This window comes from Coregonus lavaretus (assembly GCF_964263955.1).
Source record: "Coregonus lavaretus genome assembly, chromosome: 8".
NCBI lineage: Eukaryota > Metazoa > Chordata > Actinopteri > Salmoniformes > Salmonidae > Coregonus > Coregonus lavaretus.
This window is the reverse complement of record NC_139995.1, coordinates 19,216,867-19,243,491: the sequence shown is the minus strand read 5'-3', so window position 1 is coordinate 19,243,491 and position 26,625 is coordinate 19,216,867. Positions and strand designations below refer to the sequence as shown.

The window sequence follows — 26,625 nt, the reverse complement described above, 5'->3', positions numbered from 1 at the left end:
CATTGCTACAGTCATGTTTTTAATTGGTTAAAGTTGCATAGGCTTACATATTTTTAAGTAATGTAAAAAAAAAAAATCTGAGCGGTAGATCTCTGCTTGCATTTAGACTCAGAAAGTAATCTTGACTCAGAAAAGGTTGGTGACCACTGTTCTAGAGTTTTCCCTGTTAACACTATCAAAGTTGTGCCTTTACTGTGGCAATTGTGATCGAATCAACGCAATATTAGCCACTTTCATTGCAACATATCGAAACAAAATGAACTATGCAAGACATTTTCTTGTACGCAGAATGCATTGGAGTAGGATTCTATTGCATTGACATGTACCACTCAACCCTTGCTCTACACAGACCGGTGCAGGATAACCAATCAGAGCTGCAGTAGGCCTATATGCAAATAGACCAATGGCACAAATTCATATGAATCTGTGCCATTTACTTTGAACTGGACTGTGTTTACAGCATGAGCGGTCGTGAGTAGATGCGCTTGTTTTGAGATCAAAGCGAGAGCTGCATGTAGCCACGTGTGCACATTTTGTTAATATCCTTTGCTAGTTAGTGAGTTATTAGCCCAGTTATAGATACCTTGTAGTAAGCAATAGGGGAGTGATTGCTTCCTACAAGAGCACAAAATGTGTACATTTCTAGACATCTTTGAAAAGCGAGTCAGGTAAAGAGCTTTTGTTTTGTCTTAAAGGGACAGTGTTGTATTTTGAGACAGGCTTGAATAAGCTAAGTAGCCAATAGGCAGAGGGTAGCATAATTTGTCTGATTCTCTGTAATAATAGTATGGGAATAATAATACATTTTATTTTGTAAAGTGGTTTCTTGCATCAAACAACACAACAACATTTTCCGTCACCTCCTTGTCTGAAGGACAAGTGGATAAACAGGTTATTGTCAAGCCCTGCATGTTTTTTTCAAAAGTCTCATGGAATGTATGCTTACATTGAACACCACATATTGGCTGCTACTGCAGGCTGAATGATAGAACAGCGATTTCCATGTTAAAATGTTATGGGATGCATTTTCTCCATTGTTTTTGATGGTAGGCCACTCTGGTAGGCCTACATTATGATCTTATAGCCACAGTAGCCTACTTGGCCACTGTTTAAAACGGTAACTTAAAGCGGGTACAGCCTCAGTGTACACAGTAAACGCGCGCTGGAAGTTGCACAGAATTTGCGTTCAGTAGACCTGAAATTTGCTCAGTTCCGAAAAAAATGAGAGGGAACATTGGTCATAACACACATAAACACACAGGCACACACACAACAAACATACCTTAACATATAAAGAGCAGATCCTGAACGATCTTTCAAAATAACACATCCACACTAACACACAATGACATTAAAAACTGATGGAAGGCCTACAGTATGAAGGCCTGCTGATCTTGCCTGAAAAGAGATTCAGACATTGTCATCACTTCATGTGTCCTTCAGTTCGACTGATTGCTGAGCATCTCCAAATCCCATTTCCCTGCTGTTCCCTAACAGTACCCCCTCCCTCCTCTATGCCTCCCCTATTCTCCCTCTGCTGATTTAAGTATGAACACACTCCCCCTGATAAATCTCTTCTGCATGTTTCTGCCCAGACCTCCCACAGCCTTTTTCCTCCCAGCTGTTCCAGGTGTGTCCTCTGGGCTTCCCTTCCTCTTTTTCTGCTGTTCCGGCTGTGGCTTCCCTCCCACCTCAGTCTTTCACTGGCTGTTGCAGACGGTACCTCCCAATTTTCCCCCGGCAGTGGCCTTCTTGCGTCTCTTGTTGAGCAGTGGGTTGCTGGAGGTGTCCAGGTCTTTGAGCTTCACCTGGTCGTAGTCCACACGCATGGTGGCCAGAGCACTGGTCATCTCCTCCTGTAGCACACAGAGGGTTATGGAGAAAAGGAGGGTGGGAAATAGAGAAGAGAGAGAGAAGAAGAATCAAAGTGAGGGAGGGTTTATTTCATGATAGATAGAATAAGATAGATAGACAGAAGATAAAGCTCTGCTCTGAATATAGCCGACAGCGTAATAAAGATGAGAGGAGGGAATAAGCCCTCTGTTTCTTAAGATGGCCTCAGACTGTGATGTCTGCCTTGTGGAAGATCAACCACTCCAGAGTCATCTCCAAGGGTTGGGAGCAATTCCATTTCAATATTTTCACACCACAAAAGGACTGAAATTCCACTCACATTTGGAGATATCTACATTGGAAACCATGTGTAATTTTCATTGTATCAACTGTATTTAAAATATTGTCTGGATGTAAACTCAATGCATTCTATGATGATCCTGGGAAGTTCCTGGATGACCAGAGGGTGTCAGTGTTGGTCTGATTCTGACCTTCACGTCGTCCCACATCTCTCTGTCCTCAGTCAAGACCCGTGAGGTGTGGAGCGGTGTGGAGGGAACAACCATGGACTGCTGCAATGACAAAACACAGACACAATTATATAGTATGCATGCACTGTATATGCATGCATGCATACACACACACACACACACACACACACACACACACACACACACACACAAACACACAAACACACAAACACACGCACACACACACACACACTCACATTGATCCAGGGGTGGTTCATAAACTGTGAGATGGTCATTCTGTCGTTGGGGTCTGTCATCAGCAGCTGATGGATCAACTGTTTGGCTGAGGGAAACCAATAAGAGGATAGAGGTCAAACACACACACACACACACACACACACACACACACACACACACACACACACACACACACACACACACACACACACACACACACACACACACACACACACACACACACACACACACACACACACACACCAGGCCCCAGCCAAGGCTTCTGTTTAGGAATAAGGCACCAGTGACAACATTGGAGGAATACATTGCTATACTAACAAAAAACAAAAGCCAGGGCTAATAGTCTAGTGCAGGGATCATCAACTAGATTCAGCCGCAGACCGATTTGTTTCTTGAGCGGATGGTCGGGGGGCTGGAACATACAGTTTTTTACAATCACTTTGGCACTAATTTCAGAACCTTGACGTAATTTTTCAAAACTCTAGACACAAAACTCAAAACGGTCATCACTTGTAACACAGGCTGTCCAATGTTCAAAACATTGCATTGTGCATTCATATCTTTAAAGAAATCTTGCACTTGCACAATCATTGGTTCAAAAAACAAATTTATTGTGAAATACCAATGAAACGTTAATTTAGATCACCCACACACAAGCAACCGATAGTTTCACTGTGTCATTGTTCGTACAATCATTAGATATTGTAGTACAAAATAGGTGATACATGTTTCATTATGGTACTACATGTAAATACATCCCTGTAAAAGTACTGCTGTAGTAGAGAGAATACTACAGACACAGTGGAATCATTGAACACAATCTGAAATATGTTGATGAAAAAACGATACAGTACTGTAAAACATCAAATGCAGTGTTCCTCAACTTGCTTGCTCGTACTGTAAAAAGCAAAACATAGGAGTGATTACTGTACTTCTACATTTTCATAAACTCTGTCTTGTGGATTTGGCCACAGGTTCTCATCTACATCACAATGGATGTTTTCATTAGCCAAACATCTTGGAAAAAACCTTCGGGCATGGCGAATCCAGGCCTGACACTGGTCTGCCGTGATGTCATTGCATGTGTCATCCATGGCCTGGAGAAAAGTGACTTGTTCATGAGGGCGCCTATCATAAACCTTCCATCTCCATGTGGAGAAAAATTCCTCAATCGGGTTAAGGAAAGGAGAGTATGGGGGTAAATACAGGGTGGTAAATTGTGCATGGGCCTGAAACCATGCTTGCTCGGATTTCATTGGACACTCTTTGCTGTTGCTGCCGCTGTCTTGGTCCGTGGCCTTGTCCTCTACCACGTTCCCCCACACCTCTCAAACGAGGCCCACGAACACCTCTCAGAAGGGGTGCTTGTCCCCTGCCATTCCTTTGACCAACACGTCTTCCTCGTCTTCCTCCCACCACTGCATGACCTCTATTGTGACCTGGATCACCTGCCGGCTCCATGTTACAGTACGTATCGCTATATTGTTGCAAGTGGATCCCAATCAATTCTTTATATGCGTGTTCCATAATGTGAACTCAATCATCAGTAACAAGTTGGCAGAATTGGACAAGCAATTACAAGGGCCTTCATCCATACAGTGCAGTACTGTCAATACTGTAAATAGTCTGAAAAGGTGGTACATGGGACCATAGAAACGGTGTCTGATAAAGAATGATGATAGATATAATATTACATCCATAGATGATGTAGTCTAATTGGTTCATGCTCCACGCTAATTGGTGACAATGAATCTTGTTATCTTGAAACTTTCATGATCTAAACATGGAATATTGTTTGTCTGTTTCCATACAACTATGTATTAAGAGTAATGCAACAGTTACTTGTCATTTTGAGCAGTTGTATCAATTGATAGTTGGATAATTGTAATGAAATGAATAGACACTCATCTGAAATGTAATGTGTGAATTGCCTTTTGAAATAGTAGTACTTTGATGTTAAGTTGTGTCATATTGAACAGGTGATTTTTGTTAAATGAACAAATGATCTTAGTTTTATGTGTATTGTATCCAAGCAATTGAAAAAAGTGTTAGAGTTTTGAAAAATGTGCATTTTGATCATTGATTGTGAGTTTTGTGTCTAGAGTTTTGAAAAATGACGTCAAGGTTCTGAAATTAGTGCCAAAGTGATTGTAAAAAACTGTAATAAATAATTATTTGTAAACTGCAAATTGACCGCAAGAAGCCCAAACAGATATAATATTTGACGAAAACATAATAATTTATAACCTTGCTTACATTTGTATACAACCACGTGTCTTTCTATTATGTGTGGGAATACTTGGGAACAGATTTCCAAAATGTAAATAACTTGGAGCTGATTTCCTGGTGTTTTTACCGTCTTTTATGTCCAACAAAGAAAAAGCAAAAAAATTAAAATTTTTTGCTCATAAAACTTGGGGGGCCAAATAAAACCACCCACGGGCTGCCAGTTGGGGAACCCTTGTCTAGTGGAAAGGTGACACGACCCAGTCTCACCTTCCTCTGACACCTCAGCCCACTCAGGTTTGGGGAACTCGTACTGGCCCATCCTGATCCTCCGCTTCATCCCGGGAGAGATGGCCTGGCCCGTGTTAGAGTAGAACGGCGGGAACCCACACAGCCTACACAGGAGACAATTGCGTAGAGGTTGATAGTTATTAGGTTGCACTGACTTTCAAACAATTATATAGTATGTATGCACTGTGGGGCGGCGCGCAATTGGCCCAGCGTCGTCCAGGGTAGGGGAGGGAATGGCCGGCAGGGATGTAGCTCAGTTGATAGAGCATGGCGTTTGCAACGCCAGGGTTGTGGGTTCGATTCCCACAGGGGGTATGAAAAAATAAAATAAAAAGTATAATAATAATGTGACTAACTGTGAGTCGCTCTGGATAAGAGCGTCTGCTAAATGACTAAAATGTAATGTAAATGTAATATGCATACACACACACACACTGTACTCACAGGATGTACATGATGACGCCCAGAGACCACATGTCACATGACTTGTCATATTTCTCCGGGCCCAAAACCTCAGGAGCTTATAAACAGGAACACAGACAGATGGAAAATACAATTACTTGTCCAATATATGCAGAATATAGTGACATAAATCTGATTGTTACACATATTCCTACAGTAGTTTAGTATTGTAACCCAACTCGCACATAACGTTCTGAGAACCATATGTTTCTTAGAGCTTGGTGAAAGCGTGGTTTTCCTATGGTTACTTTGCATACACACTTCCCACAATGTTCTGGGAATGGTGCAGGACAGTTGCTTGGCTTTGGAAATGTTCTCAGCACATTTAAGGAACTTGACAAAATAGAAGTAACGTTCCCAGGAAAACTTTCAGGGAACCATAGTAAAACGTTCTCAGAAGTTCCGTGCAACCTAAAAATTAACATTGCCAGAACAGGCAAAATGTTCACTTCTGTTTTCAGAACTTTAAAATAACTGTATGTTTTACGGTCAGAAAACGTATAGCTTCGTTCCCAGAACCAATGGGAAACCAAAAATGTACGTTCCCACAACTTCCAAGGAACCAAATGTGCTAGCTGGGAACTTACCCACATAGTAAGGGGTGTAGCAGGGGGTCTGCAGGAGGTTGTGTAGCGTGGTCTCTTTAGCGAAGCCAAAGTCTGTCAGTTTGAGAGTACCGTTGCTCTTCTGATGAGTGTACAGCAGGTTCTCAGGCTGAGGGAGAGGAAGTGAAAGGTATCTGTCACTGTATGCATAGTATTACTAAATGTATGGCAACTCTGTCATTATCTGCTGCTCTTATCTTGATCTGTGTGTCAGTGTCACATTGCACATGTGGTCCTCTGTAGCTCAGCTGGTAGAGCACGGCGCTTGTAACGCCAAGGTAGTGGGTTCGAACCCCGGGACCACCCATACACAAAAAATAAATAATGTATGCACGCATGACTGTAAGTCGCTTTGGATAAAAGCGTCTGCTAAATGGCATATTATTATTATTGCTCACCTTGATGTCTCTGTGTGCGATGTTCATGTTGTGGAGAAACTCGATGGCTGTGCCAATATCCCGCATGATTTCTGAGCCCTCTAGAGGAGAGCAGAGATACACAGTCTCAGGACAACACTGTATGTAACATTACACATATACAGCATAGTATGTCCATTCCCAGAAACATGTAGACTCAATCCTTTTTCCTTGGCCCCCTCCCCTCTGAGCCCCTTCACCTCTCTCAGTGAAAGCCTGGTCCCCTCTGGCCTGGATCCGGCTGAACAGTTCTCCCCCTTGCATACTGGAACCAGAGAAACACATACATTGAGGTAATATTGAGATGCTGTTATGGAGTTATCATTCTAAACATAACACTGCCTATAACTCTCCTACATTAGAAATGTTTCAAAAAGATAAACTCTGCTACTTGAATAAAAAGCTCTAAAATAATAGTGAAAACAGGAACCATTTAGGAGCACTCTTGATGAGGATGATGTTAGTGGGATAACGTTAGACTGGGAACAGAACAGTCTGCTATGCACAAGCACTTCATCTGCCCCTCTGTCTTTCCATTCTGTCATTATACACATGCTGACATTCAAAAAATCCATACAGACTGTGACTCCTCGATCCTCCTCAATGATCTTTGTCTTTAGAAAAACACGATGAATCACTTTCTGTTATGTGGAAAGAATTGTTTATATGCTATTTTGAGTGTGCGTGTGTGTATGCATGGGAGAGATAGAAAGAGTGAGCGAGAGAAGGAGGAAGTGAGTAGGAGAGAGCGATCCAAGTCAAACTCAGTTACAGACTATTCTCCTTCATTAAGCTAGCTGAGTTTAGCTGAGCTGCTATCCTCCTCTGACCGTCTCTGAGACAGGAAAGAGCTGATCATAAAGAGAGATTACTTTACAGGGAGTACCACACGTCACATACACCTCCAGCTCTGAACCATAACAATCCCTGTCTATGACTGACCAGTACACTATACTCCCATGTCTTTAGAAATGCACCTCAAGGGAAATCATTGTCAGTATCTAAAAATTCCACATACACACTTGAGTTAATGCATTATCTCACTGCTCCAAACATGTGTTATTTCCTTAAAAGTTGAGTGGTCTATTGACCAGACTATGAGAGAATACTACAGTATATCAAGAGAGTCGGGTGTCATCTCTGAATACTGAGGAGAACCTGTGGTAATCTGTGAGGCACAGGTGGAGCCCCAGCCGTGGCCCAGGCCTGCCCACATACTTGGCCTGCATAGACATACCAAGGCCAAGTGACTGACCTTTCCATCAAGGCTAATGGTATCAGAGAGAAGCTATGAGGGATTGGCACTATGTCAATAGTTTATGGCTAGTGGCTGAGGACAGAGAGATGGGACTTGTATTCCCACATTGCAGAGGATTCTGGGTAAGGTAGTCAAAGAGCTGACAGGACAGGATCCTACCATTCCATGATGATGAGCAGGCACTTCTTCCCATGATGTATGTTCTCGTACAGACTGAGAATACCAACGATGTAAGGCCCCCCCGACACCCGCCAGTGTAGCTCAACCTCCCGCCTCGCCTTGGGACTGTCATAGAGGATCTGGGAAAGAGAGAGAAACAGGGAGAGGTGTAATGTGTTGGAGTGTGGGGAAGGGCAGAGAGTGAGATTGAATTACTTGGAATTCCAACCAGGCACTCGTTCTGTCCTGAAGGGAATTGATCAATCATGACAAAAGAGGCTGGTTGGCCACGCAGCCGAACCTGTCCATTTACATGTAAAAGTGTTAATCATGATGACACTTAACAAGTCCCCTGATCTGCTTGACCTGTCCGTAACAGGACTTCAATGTTATCTTTTCCCTCTTCCAGTTCCCTACCACACATGTTAGGGGGCCTGTTAAGTCATTGCACTCACACACCCTGACCTGAAATGGACATCACACATGCATAGACACAGACACAGATGCACACACGTGCATGCATGCATGCATACACACACACACACACACACACACACACACACACACACACACACACACACACACACACACACACACACACACACACACACACACACACACACACACACACACACAGTAGACGGCTGGCAGGCCTTGACATAGCACCCGTCTTCCATCAGAGGATATTTTTGGGTGCTGACAGTGACAGAGTGGGCTCCTGCCGGATACCATGCCAGCCCAGTCACAGAGCTGCAGCTGAGAACAGAACAGAACACAGACAGTCTGGAAACCACTCATCCTTTACCACAACCTTACACACTCTTTAACACACCTTTTACAGCTTCAATTATATGATAACGTGGATGGTGAGAAATGTGGAAGCTACTGTACATACATTTCTCTTGCACTTTTGGAGATGGAGTTTCATCTAGGAAGTTGTGGTTTTAGAACGACTGGCAATAAACAGACTTTTATGGTCTCATTCAATAATAGAAGTAATAACTGGAAAACCTGACACCCTCACTTAACAATGAATGAGATAGTTTCTTGAACATAGGGAAAGTATGCAAAAGTTAGGATTTGGCCCTAAGAGACTAGCTCTCATCGTATCCTCATTGATTCATCCATCCAAACTGAATGGCTTATGAGTGGCCAAGGCACATGTTGTTAAGAGCAGCTAATAAAAGACACAGGTCAAACTTCAACCAGAACAATCATCAACCCTTTTTTAAGATATACAATGTTACTATAGGAACTAGGTTTCATATCAACTTCACACAACATAATGAGGGATTCTTCATCTTTGGGTATTTATATTGTGAATGAGTGTGTTTTTATGTGTGTGTTTATCATGCACATGTGCTTAGTTGTGATTTCTTTAGCATTATAGTGATAGTCTTTCTCTGAAGAGGAAGTCCTTCCCCTTTTGCTGGGAGTGTGTTGAAAGTGGCCTCTTTAACTGATGTCTGTTTAAACTTAACCTCACAACCCACAGTACCCAGGGTAACTATAAAAGAGTGGACCTCATTTCGGCCCTGTATCTGGAGAGCATGTGAGAGAGAGTCTTGGCTACTTTATTGTGTTTTATGGGTTCTCATATGAAGATACAGATAGCTTAGGGCCTTGTGCGCTACATTTCCTGTATAGTGGATAAGAGCGTCTGCTAAATGATTTAAATGTAAATGTAATGTAGGCAAGACTGGAAATGTTGGAAAACTTTAGGACAGGCCCTATGTTCCTCCAGGAACAAAGGGGATTAATGGTGCTACACATGGGATTTGTATGATTTTTTGTATTGTAATTTCAGAAAATGTCCATAATATATCTGCAGTAATAGTGGAATGATGTGTGATTGGCTGTGATATTCACCTATTGATTTCTCCCACCGGGCCGGCTTCTGTTGTCAAAATGGGGAAGCGGTTTGTGGCTGTGTTATCTAGTGGAAACCGGAGCAAGCGGCCAATGTAGAAATCTCTCTGTCATTTCCTGCTTGCTAAAATTCTACACTGTTCACTCAATTTCAGTGCTGAATAGTGTAGGGAATCATTGTTACATCTAAATCGCTGTGAAATATATTTTCAATACCCAAAAATATACTTTTTACAGCTATTTGAAGCTTGTGGACCAAAACCGAAAGTCAGTGGTGGAAAAAGTACCCAATCATACTTGAGTAAAAGTAAAGATACTCTACCTTAATAGAAAATGACTCAAGTAAAAGTGAAGTCTGAATATGCTAAATATATATACTAAATATACTAAGTATCAAAAGTAAAAGTATAAATCATTTCAAATTCCTTATATTAAGCAAACCAAATGGCACCATTTTCTTGTTTTTATTTATTTATGGATAGCCAGGGGCACACTCCAACACATAATTTACAAATGAGGCATTTGTGTTTAGTGAGTCCACCAGATCAGAGGCAGTAGGGATGACCAGTGATGTTCTATTGATAAGTGTGTGAATTTGACAATTTTCCTGTCCTGATAAGCATTCAAAATGTAACGAGTACTTTTGGGTGTCAGGGAAAATGTATGGAGTAAAAAGTAAATTATTTTCTTTAGGAATGTAGTGAAGTAAAAGTAAAAGTTGACAAAAATATAAGTAGTGAAGTAAAGTACTGATACCCCCCCAAAAACTACTTAAGTACTTTAAAGTATTTTTACTTAAGTACTTTACAGCACTGCCGAAAGTAAAAGGCTCAAGCGTGAGTCTCCGCCATGTTATGGGGAAATGTGATGTGGTGGAGGTGGGAGACTTGCTTTGAATGCAGCCTAGTGCTGCTGCAATCCATCTAGCTTCCTCATAGGGGAGAAATTCTGAGAAATTCTATGTACGCAAACACAGACAAATGGATGCAGAAACACACCTACGGACACACACACACACACACACACACACACACACACACACACACGCACGCATGCACGGACACACACACACACACACACACACACACACACATTCTCATGACCGACTTTCCTGGGGCTGGAGCCAGAGCTCAGGTTAGTAGGTTAACTCTGCTACACACTACATGTTTAGCCATTTAGCAGACACTCTAATACTTTGAATGCAGCCTAGTGCTGTTGCAATCCATCTAGCTTCCACATAGGGGGAAAATTCAGAGAAATTCTATGTGCGCACACACACACAGACATAGAAACACACCCACCCACCCACCCACACACACACCCACACACACACACACACACACACACACACACACACACACACACACACACACAAAGCTGAGTGAGTTAATCCTCAGACGGACTCATTTCTAATGTGAGTTGACAGACACTATGGGGGCTAAGAGCACACCTGTCCCTGATTCCTCTCTAAACCAATCAACAGTCTCCCACCACTTCCTCGAAACAATCAGATCCTTCTCCACTGAGGCCCCGGGAGTGAGTCAGGTTTAATCTGTTTAAATAGCTCAGCCCCTCCTAACATAGCATTGTGTCCTGCTATCCACAGAGGAAATCTAATATTTTCCTTCATAGACCTCCATAGACCTTCTCACGCACACTGGCACATGCAGCATCAATAGTTTCACACACTGCTGCAAATGAGGAAGTTTAGAGACTGTTCAAGGTTGAGGGCAGTCTGGATATTGATGTGTGTGTCTCAGTAACAGAGCTTGTTACCCTACCTTTCCCTTTATAATTCTTTCCAGCCAATAAAGCAGAGGTCATAAAAGTGAAAGAGTAAATAAAGCAGAGAGATAGGTGTGAGACTGCAGGATTTATACTGCTGTAGTAAGTAGTTAGGGAAGAACAGATGAAACTCCAGTAATTAAAAATAACATAAACTAACACGTATCCTGAAGGTGTGCTGGAGAGAATGTTAAGAGGAAGAGCTACTGCTGATATTAGATTAGGAGCCTTATATGATACTCAAGAGATACCAGGATTCCACTAGAAGCCAAATGTATAGTAATTACATATAGGCTACACAGGTAGGCATTGTACTAATATAGTAATACCACTTTGTGGTATGTAGCCAGGTATAATCCTGAAATATACATTCACCTGAACAGAACATGTTTCTACTATAATGCTTATCATCACACCATCCATCTCTGACTAACAGTTTTTATACTCATAACCGACTTTCCTGGGGCTGGGGCCAGAGTTCAGGTTAGTAGGTTAACTCTGCTACACACTACATTTTTAGCCATTTAGCAGCCACTCTGATCCAGAGCAACTAGGGTTAAGTGCCTTGCTCAAGGGCACATTGACAGATTTTTCACCTAGTCGGCACGGGGATTCGAACCAGCGACTTTTCGGTTACTGGTCCAACACTCTTAACCGCTAGGCTACCTGCCTCTAGGCTAACTGCAACTACAGTCTCTCAAATCACTTTCATGTGAAACAAAACCATAGTCATTTAAGTGGGCCTCAACGGAAGCACAGATGGACCACAACCCTGCCAACCCAGCCAAGAAGTTGTATAAGCCCTGCCAATAAGTATAAGCCCTGCCAATGGTTTATAATATAATAACAACAACCACAAACATAAACAGAAGCTGAGGAAGCTGAAGAGTGAGCTAAAACCACATAGATGCAAATCCCTAAAAGGAGATTAATCAAAAAACAATTTGAAAGAAGAAGAGCTTGGCTATGAAGAGAGTGCAGTAAAAGTTTGGCTGGAGAAAACTGGAGTTCCAGAATGGAACATTCCCCTGCCAAATAAAGGTTCTAATGGAACATACAGTGAATGGAATCTCGGGAGTTCATTCATGGAACAACAATGGGTCTTTTTAGGCTAGACACAGACTTTTAGAGCTGGCAGCCAGGCAAGTCTAAGACGAGAGAACCCTGATCGCTGTAACTGAATTAGATTAAAAGGATGGCTTCCCTTCAGGTTTAGTAGAGTGGATTAAACCTATACCCATCCATTACACTTAGCACTCAAGAGTGGACTTAATTAAAACGTGACTGAGCTGGACAGCCCTTCATCCCCATGACTCGTTTCTGTCTATGCCTGTTTGTATTGTGGTTAAAAATATAGGGGAAATTGAGTCGTAAATTACCAGGAGTGTCAATGTGATACTTTATGCACAAGGCTCACCCAGGCTTATACAAACAGAGGCTGGCTTCTGTACAATCACAAAAACATAAACGCAAACTCACAAACACCACCACACCCCTGCCAGAATATTTTCCAATCCACATTTCACACTTTGTGTTTTATTTGGCATACAGTGGGTGGTGTCCATTCCCTGCAGTCAATATTGAAATGCTTTCCATTACTCTCACTCTCCAAGCTCTTAAATTGGATCTGAGTGAGAGCCCATGTAGGGCAGCTTTGCCCTGTGGATCCATGGGTAGTTCCTGGTCACCGTGACCAGAGAGGAAGAGGCGAAGTCTGCACAGATTAAGCAGACTTGGTCTGCTTAACGATTATAGTGTTAAGCAGACCAAGTAAGGAGTTTTTGTATGGGGGGCAATGAGAGAGTGTCGAATTTGGTCAAGATAAAAAGTGAATTGCTATTTTGATAGGTGAGGCTTATTTGAACAAATAGAAGTTTCATAATAATTAGGTTTTTTACAAGTGTATTGATATGTTTTCTACGAAATATCAATGGCTAGCTAGAACTTTCCCACCTGATCTCGCCTCCTCCCGCCTATCTTTCGCCTTTGCGGACATGTATTTCCATTGTTAGAGTGGTCAGTCAACCATCTTGTGAATATAATAGATCATCTTTGCTGTGACCTGCTCCGGGTCCTCTCTGACCGTGGGAGTTATGATCAGGCACCTGGTGAGACACCCAGCTATGATTGCAATTAAAATGCTTAACACAGCTTCTTATGAGCAATAGGCAACTATACCAGACAATGTAAGTCAGCAGGCCAACATTCAGTCCTGACTGATTGCACTCTGCTGTATGTTGTCTCAAACACTGGAAATAACCTCTAATAATAATAATAATAGTTTATTTTATATATTTTTTTAGGGGATAGATCAGCTTTAATACTGCAGATAGATTGTGGCTTCCATCAATGAAATTGTCTGCATCACTTCCAATCCCCCATATCTTTTTTTGTAAATATATATATAAAATATATAAATAAAAAATATATATTTTCCTTTATTATTTTCCCCTAACCCTGCCACCCCCCCTCTAATTGGAGTAAACTAATGGACAACAACACTTAGACTTCTACTTCCGGCTTATTCATACTATATCCATTTTACGGACACAGTATATTTTACAATAGTTATCTTTTGTTTGTTTTTAGTCTCATCCTTCAGCTACCCTCAACCCCTTCCATCTATCTCTGAACACCATCCAGTTTTGATTTCTATTTGCCATATATTTTTCAACTTATGTTTCACAAATGTTCTGAATCTTTCTATTCTCATAGTTTCTACACATTGTAAATTAAAGATACACATTTTTGCTAAGAGTATTATTACATTATTGATAGATTGACTATGACTTTTCAAATCACCCAGCAGTGCTATTTGCAGAGTTAGCTCCAGGTAAATGTTGCAATTCTTCAGCCATTCCTGAACCTGCAACCAAAAACAAGCTACATATGGACAATAACAAAACAAATTATCTAATGATTCTGTCTCTTCGCAGCAAAATCTGCAGAGCTGGGATGGTTGTATCCCCCATATATATAACATTCTATTGGTTGCAAGAATTTTGTATAATAATTTAAATTGAAAAACTCTAGATTGACAAGATTGATTTGAATTCAGGACAATTCCGGACACATAATACTATTTTTTCTGCCATCCCCTGTAAAATGACCTGCTCTCTTCCCTTCTCCTATCTCTCTCTTCTCCGATTCTGTACTGTATCCAATCTTTTTATCCTGACCCCCGCCCCCCTCTTGTCCTTTGTGTGTGACTCTATGCTCCTGGTTTGGGGATTCTGATCCGTCTGGATTACTGTAGGCCAGCCATATTCAAAAGGAGCACCGCGGGTCAGATCTGGACCAAGAACAGGGTTAATACGGACCACGGGTCCCGACTATTAAAATAATATAGGTATTTATTTATTATGAATTCAGTCGAGATTCAACTCCTGGTATCATATGAACACACATAAAAGAGAAAAGAGCTTTAAAACTGCTACATTTTCCCTTCGTTACATGGCAAAAGTGTAGAATTGCAAAAACATTTTATCTGCCAACAAGATGGTTGTGAACAATTTGGGTTTGCAAGGGTTGCGCAGTTGGGCGTTTGTTACTACGCCGATAAATAACAATATCCATCTAGACCTTTGCCACCTAGGAAATTGTGTGACCAGACCTTCTGAAATAGTATTTGAGTACCCCTGCTGTAGGCAGTAAATCTCTGCCTCTGTAACCCTGTACTGACAGGTGACAGCTTTCCATTGCTTGGCCAGAACAACATGAGTTTGTGTGGTGTGTGATGAGAAAACTTATGCTTTAGCTCAGTAGGCTAACAGTGTCTTGCTTCATGCCAATGTTGTTGCCGCTCAACCAGAATAGTAACATGCAAAGCATACACGTGCAGGGGTTGGAGCCGGTTCAGCGAACAGAACCAAAACCTGAAAATAATGAACATTTTCAAGGAACAGAACCAAAACCGAGAACAAAAGGGATCTATACAGTTCTGGAACAGAACCATTATTTTAAAAGCACGGGAACTGGTTAATAACATTATTTTACGTTCTGGGCATTGTTTTCCAGTCCCACAAAAAACGAAAAACAAAGCACCTATGCAAAGCCCTCACTGTCACTCAAAAACGTATTCCAGTGTCTGCCTGCCTGCCAGCTGAAAATCTTTACCAGTGTGTGTGTAGGCTGCCTGCCACTCTCCCTCCCTCCGAAGCATGAATAGTCTGCTGTAGCTACTGATGTCCAACGTTAGTTAAACCAACTCTTTGAAGTTCAAAGACATTCAAAGTTCTTTCATAGAAGCTGCTCCTCCGTAGGTATAATTCTGTGGGCCTAATTCAGATAATGCATGTCATAACAACAAGATGTCCAGCGCTTCATTACCAGCACTATCCTCGTCCAATGGCCGATGAGCACCGATACGTTTTATCTATAATTTATCTTCATTATTTCTCTTCATATGACAAGGATTAAAGAGGATTTGCCAGTAGATTGTCGAGTTGATTCGTGATGATGACTGCTAGCTAAAATTTTGAAAGTATGATGTTGACATGATCAGTCCAATCAAAGCTACTGTAGATATAATGTGATTTGACGTCATTTTATCTGTGGCCAATGACCTTGAGCCTTCTTGGATGGGCACTTCTAATGTAACTCTATGGCAGCACCCAAGGGGCTTGAATTTTCGAGCTCTACCCTTAGATTTGGAAGTGACATGAGTGACAGAACCCTGAGCCAATCACGGCGCAACTAGAGAACATTACCAACCCCTACGCTCCGTATTTTCCGCTGGCTGCCCCACCACCACAGAAAGCACTGAGCTAGGCTAAAACACCTGCATTTTGGAGCTGCCTTACTCAAGAAAGCAAAAAAGTGGCTTTATTAAATATATATTTTTAAAAATGTTTTAACATTGTTTGCAAACTGATATGTGACACGTATTAATGCCAAAGGACATGTTTTTTGTTGTTTTTTTGGCTAAAAATGTGGGGCTCAAAACAGGTGGGGCTCTGCTACAGTCGGAAACCCGCAATTGGGCAGCCCATGCACAAATATCAAACAGCTGATTGTTGAGTTGTGGCTGTCAATGTGGCTGTCAATGAACAGTAGGCAGTAGCTAAAAGGCCTTTCACAATATAAATACAAAGATGAGTGAGTGCCACTGGAAAGTTGGTGGGCTATAATTCCAACTCATAGTGTATCCACTATGAGTTGTTTCCTCCGTCCTCCCTCAGCCCCTGGTGTTCAGGGCTGAGCCCTGAATGTTATGAAACTTTGGTGATGCCCCTGCCAGTCAGCACACACACACACACATAGAAGATGTATTACACACACTTGGATACCAGTACACTACAGACACTAGTTGCCCATGTTTATTACTGTGTTATTACACCACCATGGCTTTCCTTGCTTTTCCCCAATATAATACTTATTTACAATGTCATGCTAGTACTTGGCACATGGTGAATGAGTTAGTATACTGTTAGAAAAAAGGGTTCCAAAAAGGTTTTTCAGCTGTCCCCATAGGAGCACCTGTTTTGGTTCCAGTTAGAACCGTGTTGGGTTCCATGTAGAACACAAAAAGGGTTCTACCTGGAACCAAAAACGGTTCTTCAAAGGGTTCTCCTATGTAGACAATCAAATAACCCTTTTATGTTCTAGATAGCATCTGTATAGGCAGAGAGAAATCTGATAAGAAACTCAGGTCAAAGTTCCTAAGTTGAACATTAGTTTTTCTAGTTGATTTGATCTTCACTGGGGAAAATGCAAAATCTCAATACGACCAAATGGCATCAGGACTCAAACTCCGAGTGAGCAACAGCCTATTTCCATAGGTAGGTGATGTTACCTTCAGTGCGCACTTCTCCCCCGTCTTCTTATTGGTGCATTCCAGAACCTTCCCATTGATCCCAAACCCAAGGACCTGACTAGATATCTTATAATCGTCTGTCACCGCGTTACGCTTTATCTCCAATTTGGGGTAAACGGACATGGGGAAGTGCGTGGAATCCGTATCCTGTGCCGTCGACACTGCGCTGTCAGTTGGGGCTGGCTGGGTTGGAGGTTCTGATGGGAAGTCTGGTTCTGGCTCAGCCTTCGGCGGTTCCGAAGGTTTCTCCTTACCAATACCATTTTGTAGCATGGTCACACAGATGTCGTGTCTCTGTGAGTGGTCCCCCAGGATAAAAGAACGGACCTCAATAGGCTAATATGATTCGCAAGTGAAATGACGCGCTTGTCCGTAATTTACGCCAAGCAGAAATGACTCCCAGACACCGCAAAGGGCGCGCATTCGGTAGTCACTTTCGCTTGGCCAGTTCCTGTGTGCCTTGGGATGTTTAAAACACTTGAAAAGACAATAGCCTACGAAACAATAGTCCCACTATTAAAAAAGTTTTATACTAAAAGTTTTCTAAAATTGAAAAATAAAATAGAAAAAAACTTTACAGGAGGCCTATATACTACAGTAGCCTACTGACATTCTTCAACCAATTATTCAATTCAAGTTCAATTCAATAATCCTGTATATCCACGGGTTTTAAAAAAATATCACAATAAACATGTCCACATCTGAGTAGGCTATAGTAGAAAATAGGGATTTCTTGTCTGATGACTTCGGTTAAACTGGCCTCGTCACTTTCCAACGTCCTTCCGTTACATTCACATGGGCTACTGACTGGGGAGGTTGCGTAAGCATTACCCTCTACTTAAATCATATTTCTCTACCGGCTGTCTCTTAAAGGAGCGGTACAGTTGGCAAATAATTAGTAGTCAGGGTAGGGTTGAGTTGAATGGAATCAAATAAAAATGTTTCCCCTGAAGACTAACTACAAGTAGGCTAGTTTCTATGCAATAAATTCTATACTCAGATGTCAGATTACTGTATATATTGGATTAGGTGTTTAAAATGACTGCCAGTGTTAGCTAAGCAGGTGATGCCACCTGCTTCAGTTTTCAAGGATATCCATCCCTCTCTCCTTACACCCACCCCTCTATATACACTACATGACCAAAAGTATGTGGACATCACTTAAAAATAGTGGATTTGGCTATTTCAGCCACACCCATTGCTGGTAGGTGTATAAAATCGAGCACACAGCCACGCAATCTCCATAGACAAACATTGGCAGTAGAATGGCCTTACTGAAGAGCTCAGTGACATTCAACGTGGCACCGTCATAGGATGCCACCTTTCCAACAAGTCAGTTCGCCAAATTTCTGCCCTGCTAGAGCTGTACCGGTCAACTGTAAGTGCTGTTATTGTGAAGTTGAAATGTCTAGGAGCAACAACGGCTCAACCATGAAGTGGTAGGCCACACAAGCTCACAGAACGGAACCGCCGAGTGCTGAAGCGCGTAGCACGTAAAAATCGTCTGTCCTCGGTTGCAACACTCACTACCGAGTTCCAAACCGCCTCTGGAAGCAACGTCAGCACAATAACTGTTTGTCGGGAGCTTCAGGAAATGGGTTTCCATGGCCGAACCAGCCACACACAAGCCTAAGATCACCATGCGCAATGTCAAGCGTTGGCTGGAGTGGTGTAAAGCTCGCCACCATTGGACTCTGGAGCAGTGGAAACGGGTTATTTGGAGTGATGAATCACGCTTCACCATCTGGCAGTCCAATGGATGAATCTGGGTTTGGCGGATGCCAAGAGAAAGATACCTGCATAGTGCCAACTGTAACGTTTGGTGGAGGAGGAATAATGGTCTGGGGCTGTTTTTCATGTTTCGGGCTTGGCCCCTTAGTTCTAGTGAAGGGAAATCTTAATGCTACAGCATACGATGACATTCTAGATGATTCTGTGCTTCCAACTTTGTGGCAACAGTTTGGGGAAGGCCCTTTCCTGTTTCAGCATGACAATGCCCCTTTGCACAAAGCAAGGTCCATACAGAAATGGTTTGTCGAGATCGGTGTGGAAGAACGTGACTGGTCAGCACAAAGCACTGACCTCAACCTCATCGAACACCTTTGGGATGAATTGGAACGCCGACTGAAAGCCAGGCCAAATCGGCCAACATCAGTGCCCGACCTCACTTATGCTCTTGTGGCTGAATGGAAGCTAGTCCCCGTAGCAATGTTCCAACATCTAGTGGAAAGCCTTCCCAGAAGAATGGAGGCTGTTATAGCAGCAAAGGGGGGACCAACTCCATATTAATGCCCATGAATTTGGAATGAGATGTTCGACGAGCAGGTGTCCACCTACATTTGGTCATGTAGTGTATGTGTTCTTGTGAGTACCTTGGCCTGCCATATGTCAGGTACTTTGTTGATGAACAGGCTGTTGGCCATAAGCTCCAGTTCTGATGACCTCACCACTAAGCACTTTAGGGCCTTCACTATATCACTGAGGCTCTGGGATATGACCGCTAACAACCGGTTATACCTGAGAGAGAAGGGTGGGTGGATGGGGGATTAGAAAGAGATAGAGAATATGGGGCAGAAGGTAGCCTAACGGTTATATCTTTGAGCCAGTAACCGAAAGGTCGCTCGTTTGAATACCCGAGCCGACAAGGTGACAAATCTGTCAATGTGCCCTTGAGCAAGGCACTTAACCTTCCAGGGGCGCCGTACTAACCCCAATTTCTTCCAGGGGTGCCGTACTACTATGGCTGACCCTGTGAAACAACACATTTCACTACACCTATCAGGTGTATGTGACAATAATTAAGAAGATATAGTATAACTATAGAAGAGCTCTCTGATATGGAGGATTGGGATGGTAACTGGAATTGGCTTGAGGTTAATGGTGGGAGAAGAAGATATGGCACTGACAGGATGTTAGGGACTTCAGCAGTGATTTGGGTACTTAGTCATCACATCCTGAACACTGATAGGGGACATAGAGACAAACAAGACGCATTACCAGCCCAGCCTTAAGTCATTCAAATTTACAACACACAATAACTCAATACAAGATACCATTCTGCTCAAGATACCATTCTGTTGACATGCTAACATAGCTTAACTAATCAGTTCTGTACAAGGTCACGCCCCCCCCTGACCTTGTACAGAACTGATTAGTTAAGCTATGTTAGCATGTCAACAGAATGGTATCTTGAGCATTTCCTATGAGCTTTTGTTAACAAGAAGAATGTAACCAATGTTCTCTGTTAAGCTTAAACTCAAATCTGTTGATCTTTGCAAAGTCTAACATCTAAAACAGTAAGAGTTATATAAGCAACAAATATAAGTAAGACAAGTTCAAAACCGGTTTCTTGCTGGTGTAGAGTTTCAGCGAGAGAGGACAAAGGAGAGGACACACACACAGACACACAACAGAAATAAGGACTCTGAACCATACAAAAAATGCATACTCTTGCTAGCGGTATTTGTTTCAGCTGATAGTTCAAATATATGTAATAAGAATGACATTTCAATGACAATAGGAACCAATTTGGAATATGTGCAGTGTGTGTCAGACAGAGGACAAGGACGTGTAAAGCGTTACAGGGAGAGAAGAGAGATAAGTTACAGGACTGCAGACAGGAGAGAAGTGTATGAATAGTGGAGTGGAGAATAGCTAGCACAAAAGGACCAGAGATAAAAGGGTAGGACATGAGAGGAGACAAAAGAGAAAGAAGGAGAGGGGAGATGAAAAGAGAAATACCAAAGGAAGAGAAAGGGAGAGAGAGAGAGAGTGTCTTCCCCACCTTGTAGGGGACGTCCTGGTACTCCTCCAGGAACATCTTGAGCTGGCTGATACAGATGCACAGGTCACCGTCAATTAACTCATATGGGATGTTCAACCCCAGTGGGCCGAACTTCCTGCGCTCAATGGTATTCCCGTGGAACAGGCGGAGACAGGAGCAGGGACTTAAGCTCTGCAGCCTGGAAAGGAAAGAAGAGGAGGAGCAGGGGACAGTGTTAGGTGAGGGGTCTGTATATGTTGTTTTCCACTTGAATTACACAATACAGTCACAGTATGGTATGGAAGTCGGAGGAGCCAGACCCTGGTGCAGGTAGTGATGAAGTCATCATTCAGGCTCAGGGAAGTCTTCAACAGGTTAGCCTTGATGCCTCTGGGAGGCTCTATGGTCATCTTATAGCCATTCTGGAGGATAGACACTGGGAACTTGCTGCTGGGCATGCTGGTGAGCCACAGACGGAAATCCCGGTGTACCTGAAGAGGGGTGAATAGGGGTGTTGGCAGGTTTAAGAGTGACAAAGGTTTCTACATCTCGCTTCACTGAGTGTACAAAACCTTATGAGCACCTGTTCTTTCCATGAGATACAGTGCCTTCGGAAAGTATTCAGACCCCTTGACTTTTTCCACATTTTGTTACGTTACAGCCTTATTCTAAAATTGATGAAATAAAAAATGTTACTCAGCAATTCTAAAATTGATGAAATAAAAAATGTTACACACAATAACCCATAATGACAAAGCAAAAAAAGGTTTTTAGAAATCTTTGCACATTTATAAAAATAAAAAAAACAGAAATACCTTATTTACATAAGTATTACATGAGGACTCTTCCTAGAGCTGGCCGCATGGCCAAACTGAGCAATCGGGCGAGAAGGGCCTTGGTCAGGGAGGTGACCAAGAACCCAATGGTCACTCTGACAGAGCTCCAGAGTTCCTCTGTGGATATGGGAGAACCTTCCAGAAGGACAACCATCTCTGCAGCACTCCACCAATCAGGCCTTTATGGTAGAGGGGCCAGACGGAAGCCACTCCTCAGTAAAAGACACTTGACAGCCCGCTTGGAGTTTGCCAAAAGGCACCTAAAGACTCTAAGACCATGAGAAACAAGATTGGCCTGAATGCCAAGTGTCACATCTGGAGGAAACCTGGCACCATCCCTACAGTGAAGCATGGTGGTGGCAGCATCATGCTGTGGGGATGTTTTTCAGCGGCAGGGACTGGGAGACTAGTCAGGATCGAGGGAAAGATTAACGGAGCAAAGTACAGAGAGATCCTTGATGAAAATCTGCTCCAGAGTGCTCAGGACCTCAGACTGGGGCGAAGGTTCACCTTCCAACAGGACAACGACCCTAAGCACACAGCCAAGACAACGCAGGAGTGGCTTCGGGACAAGTCTCTGAATGTCCTTGAGTGGCCCAGCCAGAGCCCGGACTTAAACCTGATCGAACATCTCTGGAGAGACCTGAAAATAGCTGTGCAGCAACGCTCCCCATCCAACCTGACAGAGCTTGAGAGGATCTGCAGAGAAGAATGGGAGAAACTCCCCAAATACAGGTGTGCCAAACTTGTAGCGTCATACCCAAGAAGACTTGAGGTTGTAATTGCTGCCAAAGGTGCTTCAACAAAGTACTGAGTAAAAGGTCTGAATACTTATGTAAATGTGATATTTCAGTTTATTATTTTATTTTTATAAATTTGCAAACATTTCTAAAAACCTGTTTTTGCTTTGTCATTATGGGGTATTGTGTATAGATTGATGAGGGGGGAAAACAATGTAATACATTTTAGAACAAGGCTGTAACGTAACAAAATGTGGAAAAAGTCAAGGGGTCTAAATACTTTCCTAATGCACTGTAGACAGACCAGGTGAATCCAAGTGAAAGCTATGATCCCTTATTGATGTCAATTGTTAAATCCACTTCAATCAGTGTAGATGAAGGGGAGGAGACAGTTTAAAGAAGGATTTTTAAGCCTTGAGACAATTGAGACATGGATTGTGTATGTGTGCCATTCAGAGGGTGAATGGGCAAGACAAAAGATTTAAGTGCCTTTGAACGGGGTATGGTAGTAGGTGCCAGGAGCACCGGTTTGTGTCAAGAACCGCAACGCTGCTGGGTTTTTCACGCTCAACAGTTTCCTGTGTGTTTTAAGAATGGTCCACCACCCAAAGGACATCCAGCCAACTTGACACAACTGTGGGAAGCATTGGAGTCAACATGGGCCAGCATCCCTGTGGAATGCTTTCGACACCTTGTAGAATCCATGCTCAACGATTTGAGGCTGTTCTGAGTGCAAAAAGGGGGTGGGGGGTGAAACTCAACATTAGGAAGGTGTTCTTTATGTTTTGTACACTCAGTTAACAGTACCAGTCAAACGTTTTATTGTACAATGTAGAAAATAGTAAAAATAAAGAAAAACTCTTGAATGAGTAGGTGTGTCCAAACTTTTGACTGTTTTCAGCTTTGTGTGTGTGTGTGTGTGTTCTTCTAGGTGAGCCCACCTTATCTGGGTCAATGTTGTCAATTCGTTTCTCCACAGAGGGCATCCAGCTGGGTGCTAGGTGGCAATTCTGGAAGAAGACCCACTTGCCCCTCTCCATGGCACTGTGTATCATGGCCTCAGCCCAGGGACCATGACACACAACCACAACACACAGGACCAGTTACACAGCGGTCTCAGATGATACCAACATGGACAGGTAAAACTGTAGAGATCACCAGGCTTAGGTTCAAACCTCATGACTTTGAGCCTGGGCCTAGCTCTTTCTCAGTTATTTCTCAGACTGGCTTGCACGCTTAGTGATGGTGAATGTAGCATTTCTTTAGTAGGGGATACAGGAAACAGAGTAGTCCTCTGGCTAGAAATAGACTGGTAATTAGCACTGAGGTGGGGAGACTAAGCTATTCTTAGCATGACAAATGAGAGTGATCTCATTGGGAGGACTGATTTACAGTGGGCTGTCCCTTGGGTGTGAATAGTGAGTTTTCCCAGGCATTCCCCAGGCCCTGCTAACCTGCCCCTGGCACAGGGAGATGGCACTAATCTTGGAGAACTTCATGACATCAGCTAATTGAAGAGGTCAGCGGCTGGGTCAGTACCAGGGGAGAGGCAGAAGATAAGGAGCGTGGAGGGGGACAACTCCTTAAATACCACAGACAGATCTGAAGCCTGAGGGAGAGATGGAAGGAAGGAGAAAGGGATGGAAGGAGGGAGGGAGGTAGGGAGGTAGGGAGGAAGGAGAGAGGTACAGTACAGAAGGGTGTTTGAGAAACATCAAATAAACAATGAGGTGAGCTACATTGGGAAAAAATCTGATGAGCTCTACAGTGATTGTAAATATTTAAACCAAATGGCTTTAGAATAAACCTGGTAGCAAAGTGTTTACACTGCGATGGATACAGGCCGAACCAAAATTAAACCATAGATGGCATTGACAATAGCAGTGAGGAAAATGCAACTTCGATGTCTTCACTGTCCAAAAAGGCAAATGTGAAACAGTGCTGGTACAGCACCTGTGGCTCCATGAAGCGCTGACACAGCTGAGCAGACACAAAGTCCTGCAGGCTGTGAGTCAAGTGATCAGCCCGCAGGCAGCGCAGGATCAACACACACACACACACACACACACACACACACACACACACACACACACACACACACACACACACACACAGACACACAGACACACAGACAGACAGACACACACACACACACACACACACACACACACACACACACACACACACACACACACACACACACACACACACACACACACACACACACACACACACCAGTCAGCTATGTGCATCATCTATTGACACACAACAAACTAACATGTGTTGTCTAGGGTTGTCACGGTACTCAGAAGTATCGTGGCAAGGAAACAAAACATGTAGTGGACAAAGTTTCCAGAGAAAACAGTCCTTATCTTGGGAACAGTCTTATAATGTCACTAAGAGTCACATTTGTTTATTTTCCATAAAGCAAGTTCTAAGAGGACCATAAAGTTTAGTCTGCTTGGTGTTTTCTTTTTTGCCATGGAAAATCGGGTATTGCAATACTGGTATCGTGACAACCCTAATTGTGTCTATGATAAATGTGTGTTTGTGTGTGTATATGGCACACCTCTGTGAATCTGTAAGGAATTGTGTGTGGTGTGTGTTTGGGGAAAGACCTGTTTGGCTGGCTGCTGTCAAAGCCCCTTGAAACCCAGCAAGTGTTTGGGGAAGGTCTCTGCCAGGCTGTTGAAGGTGGGCAAAGCGCTGAGGCCCAGGATGTCCTGCCAGGCACGCTCAGACAGCCAGCTCACTGCAGGGTTGGCCAGCTGCTGCTAGGGCGCGCCCCCTGCCAGCGCGTACTGCCACTCATACTGGCAGGGGGGACACAGACAGAGTATGAGCACAGATACACTGTAAACACAACAATACAGACCAAACACCACCAGTTCCTCCTCCTACCATATCGATCTTGTTCTTGTTCATCATGATACGAGCGCACAGCAGGAAGGCGAACATGAGCGGCGCACTTCGATGTACAGGCTGAAGGTGAAGAACTCACTGTTGATGATCCTCTACTCCACCGTGTCCGGGAGGGACACACAGGGCCAACACAATGCAAACAGGAGCAGGTTATTAAGAGTTTATTAGGGGGTTGGATATATTCATGTTAAATGTGGTGCATAACAATGATATATGCTATAAAAAAGTGTTTGGCCAAGATTTTGACAATGCTGTGGTGTTAATATTTTATCATTCAATTGTGAAAGGGTTGTCATAACATGTGTACAAATATGTGTCTGCATTTATGTGGGTGTGTGAGCTCTCTTTACCTGACATCTCGAAGTTGGCAATGAACGACATGAAGATGCCCAGGAACCACTCCAGGGGGTACTGGTAAATGGGGTCCACGTTGGACAGGTCCAACACGCAGAAGAAAAGGATCTGAGTACGCACGGCCACGGGGACATACTCCAGACGTGTGGCATCAATGTCACGCTCTGTCTCCTCAGCACTATCACTTTGGCCTGACAATGACATCAGCCTGTGTGTGACTGTCATATTGCCTCATCAATGACTCAACAGTTGATTCAACAGTAACAGTATCAGTATCTTCTTCGCAAAGGGACAGAGTTAAAATACATTTAGGAATAACATGTAAAAGCCTATTTTTGGGAAATCCAAAGGGATCAAGTTGAAGTGTGGTGGTCACACTGCTCCCTGAGTCTGAGGACTTGACCTTGGAGGCTCCCAGCACCCGTATGAGTTCATTATCGTCCACAGGGTTTCCCTCTGTGGAGCTGAGGCAGAAAAGGATCTGGTCTTCTGTCTCCTTCAGCTCCTAGGAGCACTACCCACTATCAGCTGGTTCTTAGCCTCCTCAGGCCTCTCCTCAGCCA

General features: G+C 43.1%; 1 protein-coding gene across 1 annotated transcript; it reads right to left on the bottom strand.

The window, feature by feature from the left end:
• Nucleotides 1-793: 793 nt before the first annotated feature.
• On the bottom strand, nucleotides 794-18,164 carry LOC311133742 (MAP kinase-activated protein kinase 2-like). Its single transcript, XM_084167293.1, has 10 exons — nucleotides 17,427-18,164; nucleotides 7,979-8,118; nucleotides 6,762-6,826; nucleotides 6,544-6,623; nucleotides 6,128-6,254; nucleotides 5,523-5,598; nucleotides 5,058-5,182; nucleotides 2,561-2,646; nucleotides 2,325-2,405; nucleotides 794-1,856 (listed from the first exon to the last, which is right to left on the bottom strand). The coding sequence occupies exons 1-10, from the start codon at nucleotides 17,718-17,720 to the stop codon at nucleotides 1,701-1,703; spliced, it is 1,230 nt and encodes a 409-aa protein (XP_084023419.1). The 5' UTR covers nucleotides 17,721-18,164; the 3' UTR covers nucleotides 794-1,700.
• Nucleotides 18,165-26,625: the final 8,461 nt, after the last annotated feature.

Coding starts and splice junctions, on each gene's coding strand:
- LOC311133742 (XM_084167293.1), bottom strand. CDS start 17,720: ATGCTACAAAATGGTATTGGTAAGGAGAAACCTTCGGAACCGCCGAAG. Junction 6,255..6,543: donor TCGCACACAGAGACATCAAG/GTGAGCAATAAT, acceptor CCTCTCCCTCAG/CCTGAGAACCTGCTGTACAC. Junction 2,406..2,560: donor TGAACCACCCCTGGATCAAT/GTGAGTGTGTGT, acceptor TTGTCATTGCAG/CAGTCCATGGTTGTTCCCTC.